This window comes from Rhinopithecus roxellana, chromosome 17 (assembly GCF_007565055.1).
Source record: "Rhinopithecus roxellana isolate Shanxi Qingling chromosome 17, ASM756505v1, whole genome shotgun sequence".
Lineage (NCBI taxonomy): Eukaryota > Metazoa > Chordata > Mammalia > Primates > Cercopithecidae > Rhinopithecus > Rhinopithecus roxellana.
Window position 1 is genome coordinate 98,686,793 of NC_044565.1, and position 20,830 is coordinate 98,707,622.

At 37.0% G+C, this 20,830-nt stretch overlaps 1 protein-coding gene across 2 annotated transcripts in view; it reads left to right on the forward strand.

Moving 5' to 3' along the window:
• Positions 1–20,830, forward strand: part of FSHR (follicle stimulating hormone receptor) — a 186,573-nt gene that overhangs the window by 74,795 nt on the left and 90,948 nt on the right. For both annotated transcript variants that reach the window (XM_010371753.2, XM_010371754.2), the window contains exon 2: positions 15,668–15,739. In XM_010371753.2, coding sequence (XP_010370055.1) covers positions 15,668–15,739 — 72 coding nt within the window. The remainder of the gene's footprint in view (positions 1–15,667; positions 15,740–20,830) is intronic.

A 20,830-nucleotide genomic window follows, 5' to 3' on the forward strand; every position in this document is an offset into this window, starting at 1 on the left:
GTGAGTTTTTCTGGATTCTTCACACTGGAGACCTCCCTCCATCTGCAATTCCTAGAAGAGTAATACCTCCTCCCACTGGTTTCCAGCAGTTCACTCCACACAACCACTAATTTGGTATCAATTCACTGTACAGACAAATTCACTTTTCTTAGGATGAGCAGACCAGATCCCTTCTACTGGGTCCAGGTCTGACCCATGGGAAAATTCACATCTTCTCCCAACTGTCTGTGGACCTGATACTCTCTATCTCAAAGCAACTGGCCACTTATCATCTTTAGAGGTCAGACCTGAATCATGTTCTAGTACAGCACCCCAAATTGCAGGAAATGCATGTCACCCTCTTTAATTAGTTCTCCTAATACTTCCCACATTTGGCTTAACGTGAATGACAACCACCCCTCCTATACCATGGAAGAGGGATGCAGAGAACAATGATACTTCTCTTTCAAGAATCATCACTGGGAGACTCTGCCACCTGTCTTAGTCCATTTTGTGTTGCTATAAAGGAATACTGGAGGCTGGGGAATAAATAAAGATAGAAGGGTTTATTTGGTTCATGATTCTGATGGTTGGGAAGCTCAGGGCATCTGTCTCTGCTGAGGGCCTCAGACTGCTTATATTCATGGCAAAAGGTGAAGCTGAGCTAGCACGTGCAGAGATCCCATGGCAAGAAAAGAAGCAAGGCAGTAGGGGCAGGTGCCAGCCTCTTTATAGCTACCAACTTGGGGGAAGAGACTAAGAACTCACTCACCCTCTCCAAAGGAAAGCATTACTCTATTCATGAGGAATCCACCCCCGTGACCCGAACACACTTCCCATTGGGCCCCACCTCCAACTTTGGGGATCAAATTTTGAAATGAGGTTTGGAGGGGACAAATATCTGAACCATAGAAGGATCCCTGGTGAATCTTTTGCATTTACTTGCATACCCTGAAGGTGGATGACAGCTAATGCTGATGTTTAATTTAAGTCAAATTATATATGGAAGCCCCTCTTCCTACCTGTCAACTGCTCTTCCCTACCCCACCTGGCTTCAAAACCCATGTGTAACAACATGAGAAATGCAACCAATTAGATGCCCACATGATTTTAGAAGTGGGTAATCATCTTCTGGGTCATAATAAATAGCCACTTCTAGTTATTTAGATTCTATTTTTATCTGGATTATTTCCTAATTTAGTTCAATCTACCTCTTTGGGTCATTTTCCTAAGGATATTCCCAGAAAGTTAATAAGAGTAAGAGTTTGACCTAAAGAGTGTGAAGCACAAAAACTCTTAGCATTTTGAGGCCAGGAAGATAATCAATTGTTTTTCTGTATATCCTTTGCAAAGCTGTTCTCACTTTAACTTTTAAACTTGTGTGAAATTCAAAGAACACAGAGCCCAGTGTCATTTACACTTGGGCCATCATAAAAAGGCAGCTTTCTCAAAAAGAATATTGGCTGTCTTCCAGACTGCCGGAAAGCTTTTTTATGGAATCTTTTAAACCATTCTCCTTTAAGCCAGAAAGGGAAATTAAATTTGGCCAAGGGTGAATGGACTGCCCAAAGTATGAAATATTTCTAACAGAGACAGAGTTTAAGGGAATCATAAAGCTTCCTAATTTCAGGGAAGAAAATGTAAATTCCACCCACCCCATTTATCATGTAAGAAACATTAAGTAACCTGCAGCATAGTGACAAAATTTTTTTTTTAGTGTCATCTTGGTGAATTATTTAACCTTTACAGAAATCATTCAGGCACTTTGTACCCCTTACAGAGTGGGGTAAAGGTACTATCTGACAAGAATGGTGTGATGATACTTTTAAATAGCTGTTTAAAAGCAAATGAATGAATAAATGATGCTTGGGATATGCCCTGGTGAGAATTTCAATCTTGAAAATTAATTATGAAATATTTCAAGCATGAAGCATAGAGAATATTATAATAAATGCCCATCAGATACCACTTAGCTTTGCCAAATCTTAACACTTGGTCATAATTGCTTAGTTTTTTGTTTTTTTTTTTAATATAAGATATTTTGGATATAACTATGTACCTCTTCTCTTCTTTTTTTTTTTTTTTTTTTTGAGATGGAGTCTCCCTATGTTGCCCGGGCTGGAGTGCAGTGGCCAGATCTCAGCTCACTGCAAGCTCCGCCTCCCAGGTTTACGCCATTCTCCTGCCTCAGCCTCCCGAGTAGCTGGGACTACAGGCGCCCGCCACCTCGCCCGGCTAGTTTTTTTGTATTTTTTAGTAGAGACGGGGTTTCACCATGTTAGCCAGGATGGTCTCGATCTCCTGACCTCGTGATCCGCCCGTCTCGGCCTCCCAAAGTGCTGGGATTACAGGCTTGAGCCACCCCGCCCGGCCTACCTCTTCTCCTCTTGTCACAGAAGTGACTATGCTGATTTTTGTGTTGATCATCTCCAGAATATTTTAATAGATATATATGCATCTTTAAACATGTTTTAAAATACAGTTTTTGTTATTATGCCTGTATAATGGTGAGACCAACAAATCAAGAGACAACTACCATTGAAAAGATAATTTGTTGTATTCACAGATCCCTAGAGAAAGGAATCACACCCTGGGGCAGGGGGAGGAACACCAAGAAGCAGCAGGGTCAATCAGAAGACAGAAAAAGTAAGGGGGAAACCCTTACTGTCTTTCCATAGGAACAAGCAGCCAGAGACCAGGTAAACAGGTTAAGATTGGCTAGTTTGAATAACTTCGGCAAACTCTGAAGTGTAGGGGATGTCCCTAGTTGTCAGATACCTGGACCTAGGTAATTAGGATAGAGGAATAATAGCCCAGAGAGTTAAGAACCCTGTAAAGGAGGTGGCTGGGAGTATAGACTTTGGATTAGTTGGTTTGCATATGAAAGGTGCATTCACAGACCAGTTGTTTGCTGTCTCCGTGAATTCACCACCACCACTGGGAGGGGCAGTTTCTTCAGGGTCAGCAAAGCCAGATGTCAAAGCATCAAAAGTACAAAAGAAAAAGACATGATTAATACAAAATAACATACTATACTATTTTGCATGTTTATAAAAATTATCTCATTCTGTTCATGTTGTACAGACATCTTATCAACTTTTTGGTTTTTGCTCTCAATATTATACTTTGGAAATTTTTCCAGCTGATTGTATGCAGCTCAGTTTACTCCTTTTTTCATTTTAAAATTTGGCGTTGTGTCAATATATCACAGTGTATTAATGTGTATTCATGTTCATATTTCAGAGTACTTAAAGTGTTTCCAATTTTTTGGTATAGTAATGATACTTTTGTAACTAATGTTTTGTCTGTCCCCAGGTGCACATGTGGCAGAGAGAAGGACATGGAATAACTGGGTCCAAGGGTATTCTGTATCTTTTACTTTAATACATATTGTCAAATGACTCTTGAAAGCAGTTGTAGCAAATTACCCTTCCATCAAGACTGTAGAAAATATCATACTGTTCCACTGCCTCACCAGCATGGATACTGTGAGATTTTCCTTTCAATGTTCGCCAATATAATGGTGAATAATGGTGTCAAAGTATTATTTACACTTCTTGATTACTATTGAAGATGAACTTTTTTTTTTTACATATTTATTGATCTTTTGCATTTTCTCTTCTATAAATTGCCTGTTCATATCTTTTGCCAATTTTTCTACTGGGTTGTTTGTATTTCTCTTATTATTTAGCAAATCTCTTTATATACTTTATTTGAATGTATTGCAAATATCTTTCTCCTGTCTAAAGCTTATACATAAACTACAGTTCAGTTTATGTATCTTTTACAGAAATTTTAAGTTAAATGTACTTAAATTTATTAACTTTTCAATTTTAGCGCACAATTTTTGTGTCTTTTTTTAAAAAAGTCTTCTGAACAGATGTTTTATTTAAAAGTTTTAAAGTCTTAATTTTTCCCATTTATATCTTTAGTAAAATTGGAATTAAGATTGAATATGGTAATAAGCGAAAGTCTTAGGTTACTCCACAAAGAAAATCAATAGTCTTAGCATCCTTTATTGATTAGTCCATATCTTCCACCACTGATTTTTGATGATTCACTGTCATTTATCATATTCTTTTGTTTGTGGTTTATTTCCGTGCTCTTTATTTTCCTCCATTGGTCTATTTATTTAAATCCCTGTCGATATCACAATATTTTAATCACTCTAACTTTAGAAAAGTCGTATTTCCTGGTATGCCAATCCCCTCAATCTTGTTCTACTTCTTTAAAATTGCTTTGGCTATTCTGTAAAACTTGCTCTTCCACATGACTATTAATCAGCCAGTCAATTTCCACATACCCACACAAAAACAAACAAAAAACTGTCCTTTAGATGGGTTTTGCATCTAATTTATATATTGATGTGCATTAAAACTGATAATCTTCACAATATTGAAACTTCCCATTTATAAATGTGCTGATTTCTGTTTGTTTGGGGGTTTTAACTTTTTTTCAATTAAGTATTTGATTACTTCTCCTAAATCCTGGAGCCTGTTTTTTTCTTAGACGAATTTTGTAATATAGTATAACTTCTGTGGTCACTGTAATTGATATAGTTTAAAAAAATATGGGGGGATTATTTTTGTTCACTACCCAGCTGTCTGACTAGACTTTCTTATTAGTTGTCATAGTGATGTCTTAGATTGGTTACAGAATAGGCTTTTTTGTGTGTGTAAACAATGATTTTTTCTGTGGGTAATGATAGTTTTTCATCAGTAATTCTGACATATCTTTTTCATTTTCTATGCTTATTGTGTAGTAATTATGACGTATCTTTTTCTTTCTCTATTCTTATTGTGTAGGCTAGAGTATCCAGCACAGTATCAAATAGAGGAGGGAACAGCATCATTGTCCCATTCCAATTTTAAGTGGAATGTGTCTAAAATTTCTCCATTCAGTATGATACTTATTTTAGTGTTTAATAGAATTACCCCCATCGGAGTAAGAATTTTCTTTTTCAAGAACTTTTATCATGATGGATTTCCATTATTATCAAATACATTTTCTATTTCTATTAAGAAAATCAGGTGGCTTTTTCTCTTTTATTTATATGAAAATTTTCTTTGAAAGAGTTGTCTAATATTTAGCAACTCTTGAATTCTGTGACACATTCAAGCTGATAATAATGCATTATTTATTTAACTCTACTAAATGCATATTGTCCCTACATTATTTCCTTTCTTTTATTGTCCCTGTCTAGTTTTGTTACCAATGTTACACTAACCACATAAAAAGGGTTGGAGAGCATTCCTTCTTTTACTAGCTGATATTGTTTGGCTAGTATAGGAGGGACCTGGTGGGACGTAATTGAATCATGGGGGCAGGTCTTTCCCGTGCTGTTCTCATGATAGTGAATAAGTCTCATGAGATCAGATGGTTTTAAAAAGAGGAGTTCCCCTGCACAAGCTCTCTCTTTGTGTGCTGCCATCCGTGTAAGATATGACTTGCTCCTCCTTGCTTTCCACCATGACTGTGAGGCCTCGTCAGCCAAATGGAACTGTAAGTCCATTAAATCTCCTTCTTTTGTAAATTGCCCAGTCTCAGAAATCTCTTTATCAGCAGCATGAAAATGGACTAAAACAGTAAATTGATACCAGTAAAGCGGGGCATTGCTGAAAACACCCCTGAATATGTGGAAGTGACTTTGGAACTGGGTAATAGGCAGAGGTTGGAAACAGGCGGAAGACAGGAAAATGTGGGAAAGTTTGGAACTTCCTAGAGACTTGCTGAATGGCTTTGACAAAAATGCTGAGAGTGATATGAACAATAAGGTCTAGGCTGAGGTGGTCTCAGACGGAGATGAGGAACTTGTTGGGAACCAGAACAAAGGTGGCTATTGTTATGTTTTAGCAAAAAGACTGGTGGTGTTTTGCCCCTGCCCTAGAGATTTGTGGAACTTTGAACTTGAGAGATGATCTAGGGTATCTGGCAGAAGAAATTTCTAAGCAGCAAAGCATTCAAGAGTTGACTTGGGTGCTGTTAAAGACACTGTTTTATAAAATAATCAGAGCATAAAAGTTCAGAAAATTTGCAGCCTGACAACACAATAGAAAAGAAAATCCCAATTTCTGAGGAGATAGTCAAGCTGGCTGCATAAATTTGCATAAGCAACAAGGAGCCGAATGTTAATACCCAAGACAATGCGGAAAATGTCTCCAGGGCATATTCGAGATCTTCACAGCAGCTGCTCTCATCACAGGCCCAGAGGCCTAGAAGGAAAAAGTGATTTCATGGGCCAGGACCAAGGTCCCCATACTGTGTGCAGCCTAGGGACTTAGTGCCCTGTGTTCCAGCTGCTCCAGCTGTGGCTGAAGGGGCCAAGATAGAGCTCAGGCCATAGCTTCAGAGGGTGCAAGCCCCAAGCCTTGGCAGCTTTCACGTGGTGTTGAACCTGCAGGTACACAGAAGACAAGAACTAGAGTTTGGAAACCTCCACCTAGATTTCAGAAGATGTATGGAAACACCTGGATGCCCAGGCAGAAGTCTGCTGCAGGGGAGAGGCCCTCATGGAGAACATCTGCTAGGGCAGTATAGAAGGGAAATATGCGGTGGGACCCTGACACAGAATCCTTACTGAAGCACTGCCCAGTGGAGCTGTGAGAAGAAGGCCACCATCCTCCAGACCCCAGAATGGTAGATCCACCAACGGTTTGCACCATGTGCCTGGGAAAGCCACAGACACTCAACACCAGCCCATGAAGACAGCTGGGAGGGAGGCTGTACCCCGCAAAGTCACAGGGGCGGAGCTGCCCAAGATCATGTGAACCCACCTCTTGCATTACTGTGACCTGGATGTGAGACATGGAATCAAAGGAGATCATTTTGGAGTTTTAAAGATTTGAGTGCCCCACTGGATTTCGGACTTGCATGGGGCCTGTATCCCCTTTATTTTGGCCAATTTCTCCCATTTGGAATGGCTGTATTTACCCAATACCTGTACCCCATTGTATCTAGGAAGTAACTAACTTGCTTTTGATTCTACAGGCTCATAGGCAGAAGAGGCTGGCCTTGTCTCAGATGAGAGTCTGGATTGTGGACTTTTGAATTAATGTTGAAATGAGTTAAGACTTTTGGTGGACTGTAGGGAAGGCTTAATTGGTTTTGAAATGTAAGGACATGAGATTTGGGAGAGGCCAGGGACAGAATGATATGGTTTGGCTCTGTGTCCCCCACCCAGCTCTTATCTTGAATTCCCATGTATTATGGGAAGCACCCAGTGGGAGGTAATTGAATCATGGGGGCAGGGTTTTCCCATGCTGTTCTCAAGATAGTGACTAAGTCTCATGAGATTGATGATTTTAAAAAGAGGAGTTACCCTGCACAAGCTCTCTTTCTTTGCCTGCTGCCATCCATGTAGGACGTGACTTGCTCCTCCTTGCCTTCTGCCATGATTGTGAGGCCTTCCCAGCCACATGGAACTGTAAGTCCATTAAACCTCTTTCTTTTGTAAATTGCCCAGTTTTGGGTATGTCTTTATCAGCAGTGTGAAAATGGACTAATACACTAGTCTGTGGAATAGTTTATATAAGATTGGGATTTTTTTTGTTCCTTTGAAGGGGTAGAATTTACTTCTAACATCATATGGTACTGACCTTATTTTTTAGTGGACAGCTGTTAAATTACCAACCCAATTTGTTAATAATTACAGATTTATTCACTTTTCTGTATCTTCATGAATCAATTTTTGTAAGCATATATTTCTGTAAAAATTATCCATGTTTTCTGATTTTTCAAATCTACTGTTAGTCTAGGTGTGATATCTCATGCCTGTAATCCTAGCACTTTGGGAAGTCAGGACAGGTGGATCACTCTAGCTGAGGAGTTGAAGACCAGCCTGGGCAACATGGCAAAACCCTGTATCTACCAAAAAAAACAAACAAACAAAAACAAAAGTCAGTCAGGTGTGGTGGTGCATGCTGTAGTCTCAGCTGCTTAAGAGGTTGAGGGGGCAGGATCAATTAAGCCCAGGAAGTCAAGGCTGCAATAAGCCATTATTATGGCACTACACTCCAGCCTGGGTGACAGAGCAAATCTGTCTCAAAAGAAAAAAAAAGTAATGTTATAAAATTGCTCTTAGAGTTCTCTAATTTAAATCTGTTATATCCATAGTTAAGTGCCATCTTTCAGGCCTCTAATTGTTTGGGGGCTTTTATTCTCTCAGTTTTTATTCTTTGCTGATTATGAACAAATATTCTTTCTAGTCTTAATCTTTCCAAAGAACTAGCTTTTGGTATTCTTGATCCTCTTTATTGTTATTTTTAATTCATTTTTTCTTATCTTTATTCTTTCTTTCTACTCTTTTAGGTTTCCTCTTTAAATTGCAAATTCAAGTCTTGCAATGTGATTTTTATTTTATTTTTTATAATTTACAAATAATAATTGTACATATTTATGGGGAACATAGTGATGTTTCAATGCATATAATGTAAAGTGATCAGAACAGAGTGATTAGCATACCCATCATCTCAAACATTTTTCATTTATTTGTGTTGGGAATGTCAATATCCTTCTTTTTTATTTGAAATTATATATTGTTAACTATAGTCATCCCACAGTGATATAGAATACTAGCAATTATTCTTCCTATCTAGCTATAATTTTGTATCCTTTAACAAATCTCTCCTCATCCTTCTCTTCCGCATACCCTTCCCAGCCTCTAGTATCCTCTGTTATACTTTGTACTTCCATGAGATCAACTTTTTCTAGCTTCCATATATTAATGAGAATATATAGTGTTCAACTTTCTGTCCCTAGCTTGTTTCATTTAACATAATGTCCTCCAATTACACCCATGTTTCTGCAAATGACAAGATTTTATTCTATGTCTAAGGATTTTATTCCATGACTAAATAGTATTTCATTATGTATATATACCACATTTGCTTTATCCATTCATCTGTTGTTGGACAACTAGGTTGATTCCACACCTTGGCTATTGGAGTAGTGCTGCAATAAACATGGAAGTGTAGATGTCTTTTTTTTTTTTTTTTTTTTTAAGATGGAGTCTCGCTCAGTCGCTCAGGCTGGAGTGCAGTGGTGCAATCTCAGCTCACTGCAAGCTCCGCCTCCTGGGTTCATGCCATTCTCCTGCCTCAGCCTCCCGAGTAGCTGGGACTACAGGCACCCGCCACCACGCCCGGCTAATTTTTTTTTCTGTATTTTTAGTAGAGATGGGGTTTCACTTTGTTAGCCAGGATGGTCTTGATCTTCTGACCTCATGATCTGCCCGCCTCAGCCTCCCAAAGTGCTGGGATTACAGGCGTGAGCTACCACACCCGGCCGATGTCTCTTTGATATAGTAATTTCCTTTCTTTTGGGATAAATTCCAAGTAGCAGGATTGCTGGATCATATAGTAGCTCTATTTGCATTTTTTGATGAACCTTCATACTGTTTTTTATAGTATCTGTACCAGTTTACTTTCCCAACAACAGAATTTAAGTGTTCCCTTTTCTCTTCATCCTCACCAACATTTGTTATTTTGTTGTCCTTTTGAGGATAGCCATCCTAATTGTGGTAAGACAGTATCTCATTGTGGTTTTAATTTGCACTTTCCTGATATTAGGGAACAGGTTTTTATATATTTGCTGGTCATTTATATGTTTTCTTTCGGGAAATGTCTGTTCAGATCATTTGCTTATTTTCTTAAGCAACTTTTCTGTTGGTGGTGATTTGTTGGTTTTTTTGCTGTTGATATGTTTGAGTTACTCTGTCAAATGAGTAGTTGGCTAATATTTTCTCCCATTCTATAGGTTATCTTTTCATTCTGTTGATTGTTTTCTTTACTGTGAAGAAACTTTTTGGTTTGATATAATCCCATTTGTTTATTTTTCCTTTTGTTTCCTGTGTTTTGAAGTCTTACTCAGAAAACCTTTGCTCAGACCAATGCTCTGAAGCACTTCTACATTTTCTTCTAGTAGTTTTATGATTTCAGGTCTTACATTTAGGTCTCTGATTCATTTTGAGGTCATTTCTGTATAGAATGAGAGGTGGGAGTATAGTTTCATTCTTCTGCATAGGGATATACAATTTTCCCAGCAGCATTTATTGAAAAGACTGTCTTTCCCCAGAGTGTTCTTGACGCCTTTGTCAAAAATTAGTTGGATGTCAATACCTGGATTAATTCCTGGGTTCTCTAATCTGTTCTTCTGGTCTATGTGTCTATTTCTATGTTTCTATGCCCATACCTTGTTATTTTGGTTACTATAGCTTTGTGGTGTATTTTGAAATCTGAGAAACTGATGCATATAGTTTTGCTCTTTGCTTAGAATGCTTTCGTTATTCAGTATCTTTTGTGGTTCCATAAAATTTTAAGATTTTTTTTATTTCTATCAAGAATGTCATTGCTATTTTGATAGGGATTGCATTGAATCTGTAGATTGCTTTAGGTAATATAGTCATTTTAACAATATTAATTATTCTGATCCATGACTATGGGATGTCTTTACATTTGTATCTTCTTTAATTTCTTTAATTAGTGTTTTGTAGTTTCCCTTGTGGAGGTCTTTCATGTCTTTGGTTAAATTTATTCCTGGGTATTTTTTGTAGCTATTGTAAATGAGATTGCCTTCTTGATTTCTCTTTCAGCCAGCATGTTGTTTATGTATTGAAATGCTACTGATTTTGTATATTAATTTTTTTATCCCACAACTTTATTTAATTAATTTATCAGTTCTAAGAGGTTGTTGGTAGAGTCTTTAGGTTTTTCTGTATATAAGATCATATAATCTGCAAGCAGGGACAATTTGCCTTCCTCTTTTCCAATTTGGTTGACCTTTATTTCTTTCTCTTGCCTACTTGCTCTGACTAGAACTTCCAGTACAATTACGAATAAAAGTAGTAAGAGTGGGCATTCTTATCTTGTTCTAGTTCTGAGTGGGAAATGTGAAAGCAACAGTAAGATATTAATTGTGGTGCAAAGTATTCTAAACTTTATTATACTCTCATTTACTTTATTTCTAAAATGAAAATGTATCAAATATAATGCCTTTGCCTATGTTTCTGATTTAAAGGAAATGTACACATACCTTCTGAATTTGTTAATTAGAACTAGATCAACAAAGGCATAGTGAATTGTCAGAAGGTTGCTGGTTAAAATAAGCCTTCTATAATAAGCAGAGTTTACACTGTTAAGTGGTAAATCCAGATTTCTTCAGTAAACATTCAAATAAGTGTAGTTCTCTACAGCAATCATTTTCAGTGTTAAAAGTACAAGAGTCCATGAAACCATTTTAATAAACCTTTTGCTACTAGTAGAAAGCTTCTTACCCATGTTAGCAATAAACTCAAGGAGAAACTTAACCTTATAATTGCAAAATAGCACGGTAGTGTAGGCTAAACTTAAGCTTGATCTAATATGAAATTATAATGTCTAACTTAGTGTTTACCTTCTCAACATCTCTATCAACAGTCTTTGATTTTACCAATGTTTCTTATTAAACAACTTCCAAGTTCAAGTTCTAGCAAAAAATGGAATAAAAATTATTGGGTTCATAATTTTCTGTTTCCACAATTCTATTTTTCTTTTAGTAGTTTATTGCATTGGAAGCTTAGCTCATTAATTTTTAATCTAATTTTTTGTTTTCTTTTCTGGTACAATAATTTAAATCTATAAATTTCTGTTATAGGTAGGAATTTACCTATATCCCATGAGTTTGATATGTTGTATTTTCATTATAGGTCAATCCAAATAATTCCTAATTATAATTGTGATTTCTTCTTTGACCCATGTATAACTTAAAAGGGTGTTTGTTTGTTTGGTTGGTTGGTTTGCTTTGCTTTGCTTTTGATTTTTCCACATGGGTGTATGTGTATTGGGAGAGGAGAGTTAATTATATTTATTACTGATTTCTAAGTAATTTAATTGCATTCATCACCAAAGAAAGTAATTTTTTAATACTAATTTTCTTTGTAACCTAGTTCTTGGTCAATACGTTTTTAGTGTTCTTTATTGACTTGGTGGGGCTTCTAGCCATTATGACAACCCACTTATAATTGTTTCCTGCAAATCTCATGTTGAAATTTAATATCCAGTGTTGGAAACAACACCCGGTGGGAGGTGACTGTGTCACGGGGACAGATCCCTCATAAGCGGCTTGGTGCCATCCTTACAGTAATGAGTGAATTCTCACTCTATTAGTTTTCACAAGAGCTGATGTTGAAAAGAGCCTGGCATCTCCCTTCCCTTCCTCATCCTTCATCAATTGCCATGTGATGCCTGTTCTCCTTCCCCTACTGCCATGAGTGGAAGCTTTCTGAGGCCCTCGCCAGAAGCAGTTGCTGATGCCATGCTTCTTGCACAGCCTGCAGAACCATGAGTGAAATAAAGCTTTTCTTTATAAATTACTTAGTTTCAAGTATTACGTTATAGCAACACAAATGAACTAAGACACTCACCTATTCAATAAGAAACACTAATTTATTCATTCACTATTCCTTCTTGCATTTTGTGCCTTCCTCCTGGATTAAATTTTCTTATCCTTTAAAGAAATTATTTTTCTAGAAGTTTATTCATAGCTAATTAAATTTGTTCTGAAGTAATTTTATTTTACCCTCACATTTGAGTAATTTTTTACATTATAGCATTTTAAATTGGCATTAATCTAGTAATTTTGAAGACATTTCTACAAGGTTTTCTAATTATTTTTTATTTGAAGATAGTCTATCTTTTCCCCTCCACTTGCATTTAAAATATCTTCTTTAATGGCTCTACAGTTTTAATTTATAGGTGTCTGGCAGTGGATTTGTGTTTTCCTCCCTGGAATTTGTTGAGATCTCTGGATCTGAGGATTTATATCTTTTATAAGTTATGAAAGATTTCTGGATGTTATTTCCTTGTAATTTAAATTGTTGGTTCTCCATTTTCTATACCTTTTCCAGAACATGTATGAAACGAAAATGTATCTTTATATTCCATCCTCCACATTTCATCTCATGTGCCAGTTTGGTATCAAGATGTAAATCCCTTAGCCTCCAAGTTCACAAACTCCCCCAGGGTACCTTGGTTTTAGTTTACCCTCTTAGAATTCTGGTTTGCATTCACTACTGCTCAGGGTTCCATCTGGTATTCAGCTGCTTTACTTTGAGCCCCTGGGGATTTATCATATCTTTGCAAGCTCTACTATGCACTTAAAATAATATTTGTAATGTTTTATAGAAGACTTCTGGGTAATTTTTCATGAAAATATCTTCAGATTATCTTGTTTATAACATTTCAGGAAATAGAGGTCAATGAAGATTTTAAGTGTCAAAAATATTTAATTATGTTAATAAGCTTGAACCACTTAATACAGACATAGTCCTTGAAAATTTTGGAAAAACATGCACACTACTGGGGCTGAATCAAATGCTTTCTAGTTGACATTCTTAAATAGAAGAGTTTGTTATTCAAGACCACAGTCTCCATGCATCTCATTAATTAATATTTTACTTTAATGTTTCAATTTCCTTGAAACTTTTAGAGTGTTGAGTAGTTTTAAGCAACTTTATTATCTTCATTTATTGGTTTATTTTCATTATTCTTCTGTCTTGCATTAAAGAGGAACAAAAGGAACTTGTACGTATTAACTAAGGTTAAGTGAGTACAATTAAGGTAGGGTGTTGAGCTAACTTCGATTCATTTTGCATGGATATTCTAGAATTAGATAATCTTTTGTTAAATTAAATCACCTTTTATTTAAATGGCTTAATAAAGACAATGCTTTTAGTATGATCTAATACTTTTGAGGTTTGGGTTCAAAATTCATCTACTCTTGACAGTATTTCTGTTATATATTTGTGTACTTTGGGGTCTTTCTCATCTTAATCCTTGTAAAGAATTTATTGCTATTATATCAACTATAGCCCTCAACCGTTTTCTGGCAATTTCAAGGTTTCTGGTATTGCCTTCACAGCAAGTATATAAACTCCTCCAGGGCAGCAACAGCACACAAGGTTCTCTCTCATGATTCCTCACCATAGGGTTGATACACCTAGCAGCCAAGCACAAACAAGGTGAAAGAAAAGACGTGATTGCCTGAGTAGCAGCTCTGTCTGAAACAGAAATTTCACTAACACCAATAAATAATAGAAGGTTAAAACAATAAAATATTTATGAAACTATCCAAGACTATGGTATTTGATTACAATTCCTCCTCACAGACTGCCTTATAAAAGGATGTGTTAAAGATGAAAGAAAACCAAATCCCTATTAATCAGTTAGAAAGCAAGAAAAAGCCAGAGGGAAGAAGGCTGGGGAAAGAATCATATTCTTATTACAAAGATTTTCAAAGGGTCAACTGTAACTTCAACCTCAAACCTAGAATTTTCAGAGGGCTCAATAGCCATTCAATTCAGTCATTCAAATATTTATTGACCATCTACCATGTTAAGCACTGCCCTAGGCATTTAGTATATAATCATAACAAATCAGGCAAACATTTTTGCCCTCATGGAGCTTGAATTCTAGTTATGAGGAAGAAACAAATAAATGGATACACAAATAAACAGAAGATATAACATGTCAGAATTGCTATGAAGAAAAATTTAAGCAGCATGAAAGAGGGTCTGGGCCAAGTTTGGGAGATTATCATTTTAAATAGGTGGTTAGGGAAAGCTTCACTAAAATGGTAACATTTGAGCACATGGGATTCTGAGATAACAACCCATGAGGATATCTGCGAGAGAAATGTTCCAAACAGAAAGAACTGCAAATGTGGAAACATTAACCTAGAAAGAACCTGGCATCTTCAAGGAATTGCTAGAGGATACTGTGACAAGACCAGGATGGTCAAAGGGTAGTTGTCAAAATTGAGAATACAGGGTCTATGGAAATAAAGAGCAGAAAGCTCTTGTAAGGCACTGAAGGCCTTTGTAAACAACTTTGATTTCTCCCTTAGTGCAATGAGGAGCCATTGGAAGGAATTTTGAGGCAAGCATGAGACAAATATTTTGAGCAGAAGAAAATGGCAAAAGCTGAAGGCAACTGAGGTTAAGACTTTTTTTTTTAGATGAGAGACATTATGGCATGTTTTTATATTAGTAAGCAGAATCCAGGAAAGAAGGGAGAAAAGGTGAATAAAATGTGTCTAAGAAAGTGGAAAATTGTCATAGTGGTTACTGGGACTAGCAGAGAGGGAAAGAGACCTAGTGTATATTGGAGAAGCTACTCTTAGGACCCTGGACAGTTCACTCACAGTACCAGAAGAGAAGGCGATGTGTATAAAGCACAGGTGCAGGCAGGTTGATCAGGCAGTGAGCCCTGTGAAAGTATAAGGACATTTTCTTCTATTGATTTCATTTCATCTTGGAATAGGAGTCAAGGTCAGCTGAGAATGACAATAAAGGAAGAGGTAATGGGGGTTGGAGTAGAGAAAGAGAACAGGCCTTATACAGGGCTACAGAAGGCAACATAGGGTAGTGGGAACAAGCAAGGTTCACATTCCATCTCTGTCATGTATCAGCCATGTGACCCTGGGTAAGTTTTTTATTCTCCCTAAACTCTAGTTTCCTTATGCAAAATGGAAAGACTAATAATGCCAGTATCACTACTTGTAGACAGGATGAAAAGAGAGAATGTAAAAGCAATTTCAACATTACTTTATGGCAAGCACTTAGTATACGTTAGCTGTTAGCTGATATTAATACATTAGCAACTCAATTACTTATTAATAAATAGGTTGTGATATTTTATTTCTACTCTCTTTGCAGGAGGTTTGTCCTCACCAAGCTTCGAGTCATCCAAAAAGGTGCATTTTCAGGATTTGGGGACCTGGAGAAAATGTATGTACCTGGCACTGCTGTGAGTGAATGCCTCAAGGGGGCTATAGGGAGTAACTTCAGACCACATCTAGTATGATTATCTGCACTTAGTAGCCAAACTGACATGGTCAGCCAAACTTTCTGCATCTCCTCATATTTTATTGTGTTATCAGGGTTCCTAAATGATAGTGTGGAGTCTTTCAGTGAGGCCACTGAAATGAGCAAAGGAGCAATCCAAGCAATTTTTGTCATTTCTCAAAAAAGGGGTTGCTCCCAGAGTACCTGTGAATGGAATTTTCATAAACCAAACCCTCTTTTTTCTGCAGACATCCACTCTCTCTCAAATATACTTTCTACTATTTATGATTGATTTTTAATTGACAGCAGGACTTAACATCTATGCTGTAGAGATTATCTAGACTTCTTGTTTCCAAGGTATATATGCAGGCAAGTAGTAATTGATATATAAACATTTCAAAGTACTAGAAAAGTTTACAGCACTGATTAAGATTTCCTTTGAAAAGAAAAGCCTCCTTTGTTACTGCAGACATTCAGTTCACATTGGGGGCTAGTTAAATTTCGAGTTTTTTGAAGACATGGTTTTCTCAAAGCAGGGTGCAGTAGTAAAAGAGCAAATCCCCCACACTTAAAGTAATCCTCCCTCCCTGTTAAGGCTCTTGGTACCACCTCCTGAGCATTCGGGGCCAGGGAAATACGTTCTTCTCTGTAGTGAGACAGGCAGGATTCAGAACTTTAATGCCAGTGAGTATAGCAATGAATAGACAGAGTATATACAGAAGGGAATGAAAGCAAGGCAAGAAAGAAAACCTTTAGTTCATGTGTTTCTTTCTTGAAGTCATTAAATTTATCTTTTTGGTTATTTTATATCCCTTTAAGAATAGTACTTCCTGGAGTTTGAAGAAGCAAAAAAGGAATCCATTAACAAAAGAATCACGAAGTATAGAAGATGTCATTATGTTCCAGCAATTAAGCCACCTGCTTAAAGGAGGGTGGTCAGAATCCTGGTTTCAGTGTTAGTTTTAATATAAAATTACTGCATAACCTTGATTAAAGCATTTTACCTTTCAGGGCCTTGGTTTCCTCCTCTGTGTATTAAGAAAGGAGTTTTTAAAAGGGGCTTATGTGATTTCCAATTTCTATCCCCATGTTGGAGGAGAGCCCAATTTAAGACCTGTAATCTTCCGGGTTTACCTCATTGAGGACATTCAACTATCACAGGGATTAGAAGATGGGGACACAAACCTGAACACAGTTCACCAAAGTAACCAGGGAAACAGTAGAATTGGAGAGCTTTGTGCTCAAGATGTATTCCTGGATGAATTCACCATTCCTTCGCCTGGAGCTAACATAGACGAAATGACTACTGGGTATCCCTGTGTCCCTAAACATCACTATAGGTTCATAGAATTCTAAAGACAGGCATTTCAGATGTCACAGATAAGCTACTTTAATCAAGTTTAATCCAGCAATGAATGACCCCTTGTTGGGTATTCAGCCTCAAACAAGACCTTCCTGTGATGATATGAATGGTTGAGCTGAGCTGACAGAGCAACAATCCAAGAGACACAGCAGCTGGCTCAGTAACCCAACTTGCCCAGACACAGTTTGTACATTTTTACCTCATGTCTTCATTAATCAGCCTGAACTGACACAGTGATATGCCAAAATAAAATTGATCTTTTTTTTTTTTATACCAAAAGGCTTCAAAGTATTTTCTAGCAGAGGGCCCAGCACTGAACTGAACCTGAGAAGACTTGGGTATTCCTCAGTCTCCATGTTCACCTTTGTCCATTGTCTCACCTTACACTCTTGGTCACCAAGAAGTTCTCATCTCCTTTCCAGACTTATCTCCTTCACTTGTATTCTTCCAGTTGTTAATCAGTTTCCTGAACTTAATAAATACTGGCCTTTTCTTCAGTATCTCTCTCTCCACAAATCACAAAGTCCTTTTCATTCATTCTGCACATGTGAACCAACTTTCACCTATCCATATTGGAAAGAATAAAAGAAAAGTTTTCTGTATAAATTCCACCTTCCTATTATGCTACCTCTTTCTCTCTTCCCCATCAAGACCACTGTGTTGAAAGAGTTGCCTACATTCACTGCCTCTCTATCCTCTCTTTTCAATCAGTTCTTAGCCTGCCCACTCACTATTTGGCCAAATATTCTTCAACACTATTAAATTATTCTATTGAAGATCTCAAAAATACCATCGCTACAAGATCCAATGACTTTTACTTTATCCTCTTCTACTTATCTTATATGCAGTCTTTAAATTTCATTAATGTAATTCATTAATTTAATTAATGTCATTCTCCTCAATGCCCTTTCCCCACTTAACTTCTGGGATACTACACTCTCCTGCCTCCCTATTAACCTCCCAGATTGCTCCATATCCAGTTCTCTTCATCTCTCTTGTTCTTCAACTGCCCTTCAAAAATTTAGGTATTCTAGGGCTCTATTTTCGGCCATTTTCTTTTCTTCTAGCTCCACCTTCAAATGACCAGTTGTCAGATAATGTCTTATTACCAGGGTTCCTAAACTTTCATCTGCAACCTCCACCTCTCTTCTGAGGCCGTAATTCTTGTTGTGAATTGGAAAGATGCCTAAACATCTAAATGTGAGTGAACTGTAAATACCTGAAATTCAACATATTCAGAACTAGCTTATCTTTATTTTTAAATTTCTCATCTTCCCATATTGCCCAGTGAATAATGTCACCATCTGTCCAGGTTCCCAAACAAGGAAAATCCAGTCTCCCTTGACTCACGTGCATTCTCTATCCCTTATGCCAAGGTGCTCTTCCAGTCCTACTGACTGCCTCTCAGATGTACTCTGATATCCAGCCCTCTTCTGATTCCTGTTGCTATTAGACCCAAAGTCTCATCAGGACTTACATAGCCTACTGTATGAAGCTTCCATGCCTATCCCAGCTCCAATCTTCCTGCCACTCTGCTGCCACTTGCACTGTCCAAATTCTCTTGCAGAAGAACTTCTAGGGATCCTCCTCGCTACAGACTTAAGTCATAAGTTCCTGGCACAGGAATCAAAACCCTTTATCTCCCACCATATGTACTGTGTACCTTACACTCTCACCAGGTGGAACAATTTTCTATTCCCCAAGCACTATTATTACCAGACATCATATTGCATATTTAGAATGTGAAAGCTTGTTCTTTAGACAATGTCTGGCACATAAAGGGATCAAAAATAATTGCAGGGGAATGAATCAACAAATAAACAAGTGAACAAAATATACTTTCACACTGTTCTTATGTAGATACTGTCCCTCTGTCTAAAATTTCACTTCATAAAATCCTGCTTGTCATTCGGGGACCAGATGAAATGCTTACTTTTCTACAGAGCTTTTCCAGAACTTTCCAAGTTCTTCCAAACCATAACCCTGTATTCATAATATTAACAGCACATTTATCAGATTGTACTCAGAATTTACAGTTTCTCAGATCCCTTGATTATTCTTTAAAGCCAAGATCAGAATTTAGAAACTTTGTACTGAAGTACAACACCAGGTCCTGTTGTTTTTACCTTGTTGTTACACATCTAACCTATCCACTCATCTCTTTCTCCAGCTACCACAATCCTTCCTTGGTATCTTAGTCCATTTGTGCGCTATAAGAAAATACTGCAGACTAGATAATTTACAAGGAACAGAAATTTATTTTCTCACAGTTATGGAGACTTGAAAGTTCAAAATCAAGGCTCCAGCATCTGGTGAGGGCTTTCTTGCTGAGTCCTCACATGGTGGAAGGTGGAAGGTGGAAAGGCAAAAGGGGACAAACATGTCCCTACATGGCAGAAGAGAGAGAACCTACTCCCAAAAGCCCTTTTAAATGGCAACATTAATCTCTTCATGAGGATGGGGCCCTTGTGGTGTGGGCCCTAAACCACTCTCAAAAGGCCACATTTCCCAACGTTGGAGCATTCCTATACACCAAAAATAGGCAAACAGAGAGCCAAATCATGAGTGAACTCCCATTCACAATTACTACAAAGAGAATAAAATACCTAGGAATCCAACTTTCAAGGAAGTTCTCCTCTTCAAAGAGAACTACAAACCATCGCTCAAAGAAGTAAGAGAAGACACAAACAAATGGAAAAACATTCCAAGCTCATGGATAGGAGAATCAATATCATCAAAATAGCCATACTGTTATTATTTTACTGTTAATTTCATTTATTTCTGCTCTGATATTTATTATTTTTCTGTTCTACTAATTTTTGGTTTGGTTCGTTCTTGCTTTTTTAGTTCCTTGAGTTGCACTGTTAATTGGTTTATTTGAGGCTGGGAAATCTTTCTCGTCTTTTCATATGGGGGTTTAATGCTATAAACTTGCCTCTTAATTCTGCTTTTGCTCTGTCCCACAGGTTTTGGTATTTTGTGTTTTCATTTTCATTTGTTTTAAGAAAGATTTAAATTTTATTCTTAATTTCCTCTTTACCCATTGATCATTCAGAAATGTGCTGTTTAATTTCCATGTAGTGTATGCTTTCAAATGTTTCTCTTGTTATTGATGTCTAGGTTTATTCCATTGTGGTATTATAAGGTAGTTGAGATAATTTTGTTATTTTTTAAAATTTTTTGAGACGTGTTTATTGTCCTAACAATATGACCAATTCTGAAAAGTATTTCATTTGTTGATGATAAGAATGTGTATTCTGCAGCTGGTGGATGAAATGTTCTGTAAGTGTCTATTTAGTCTGTGGTGCAGTTTAAATCCAATGTTTCTTTGTTGATTTTCACTCTAAACAATCTCTCCAATGCTGAGAGTGGGGTGTTGAAGTCTCCAACTACTAATGCATTGTGGTCTATCTCTCCCTTTACGTCTAATAATATTTGCTTTTTATATCTGTGTGCTCTGGTGTTGGGTAAAAATATATATACATATATATATATATATATATTCCAATTGTAATGATTTCTTGCTGAATTGATCCTTTTATTATTTTATAATGTTAATTTGTGTCTCTTTCTACATCTTTAAACTTAAGTCTGTTTTTCTGATGTAAGTATAGCTATTCCTGCTCACTTTTGGGTTTTGTTTATAAGGAATATCTTTTTTCAATCCCTTC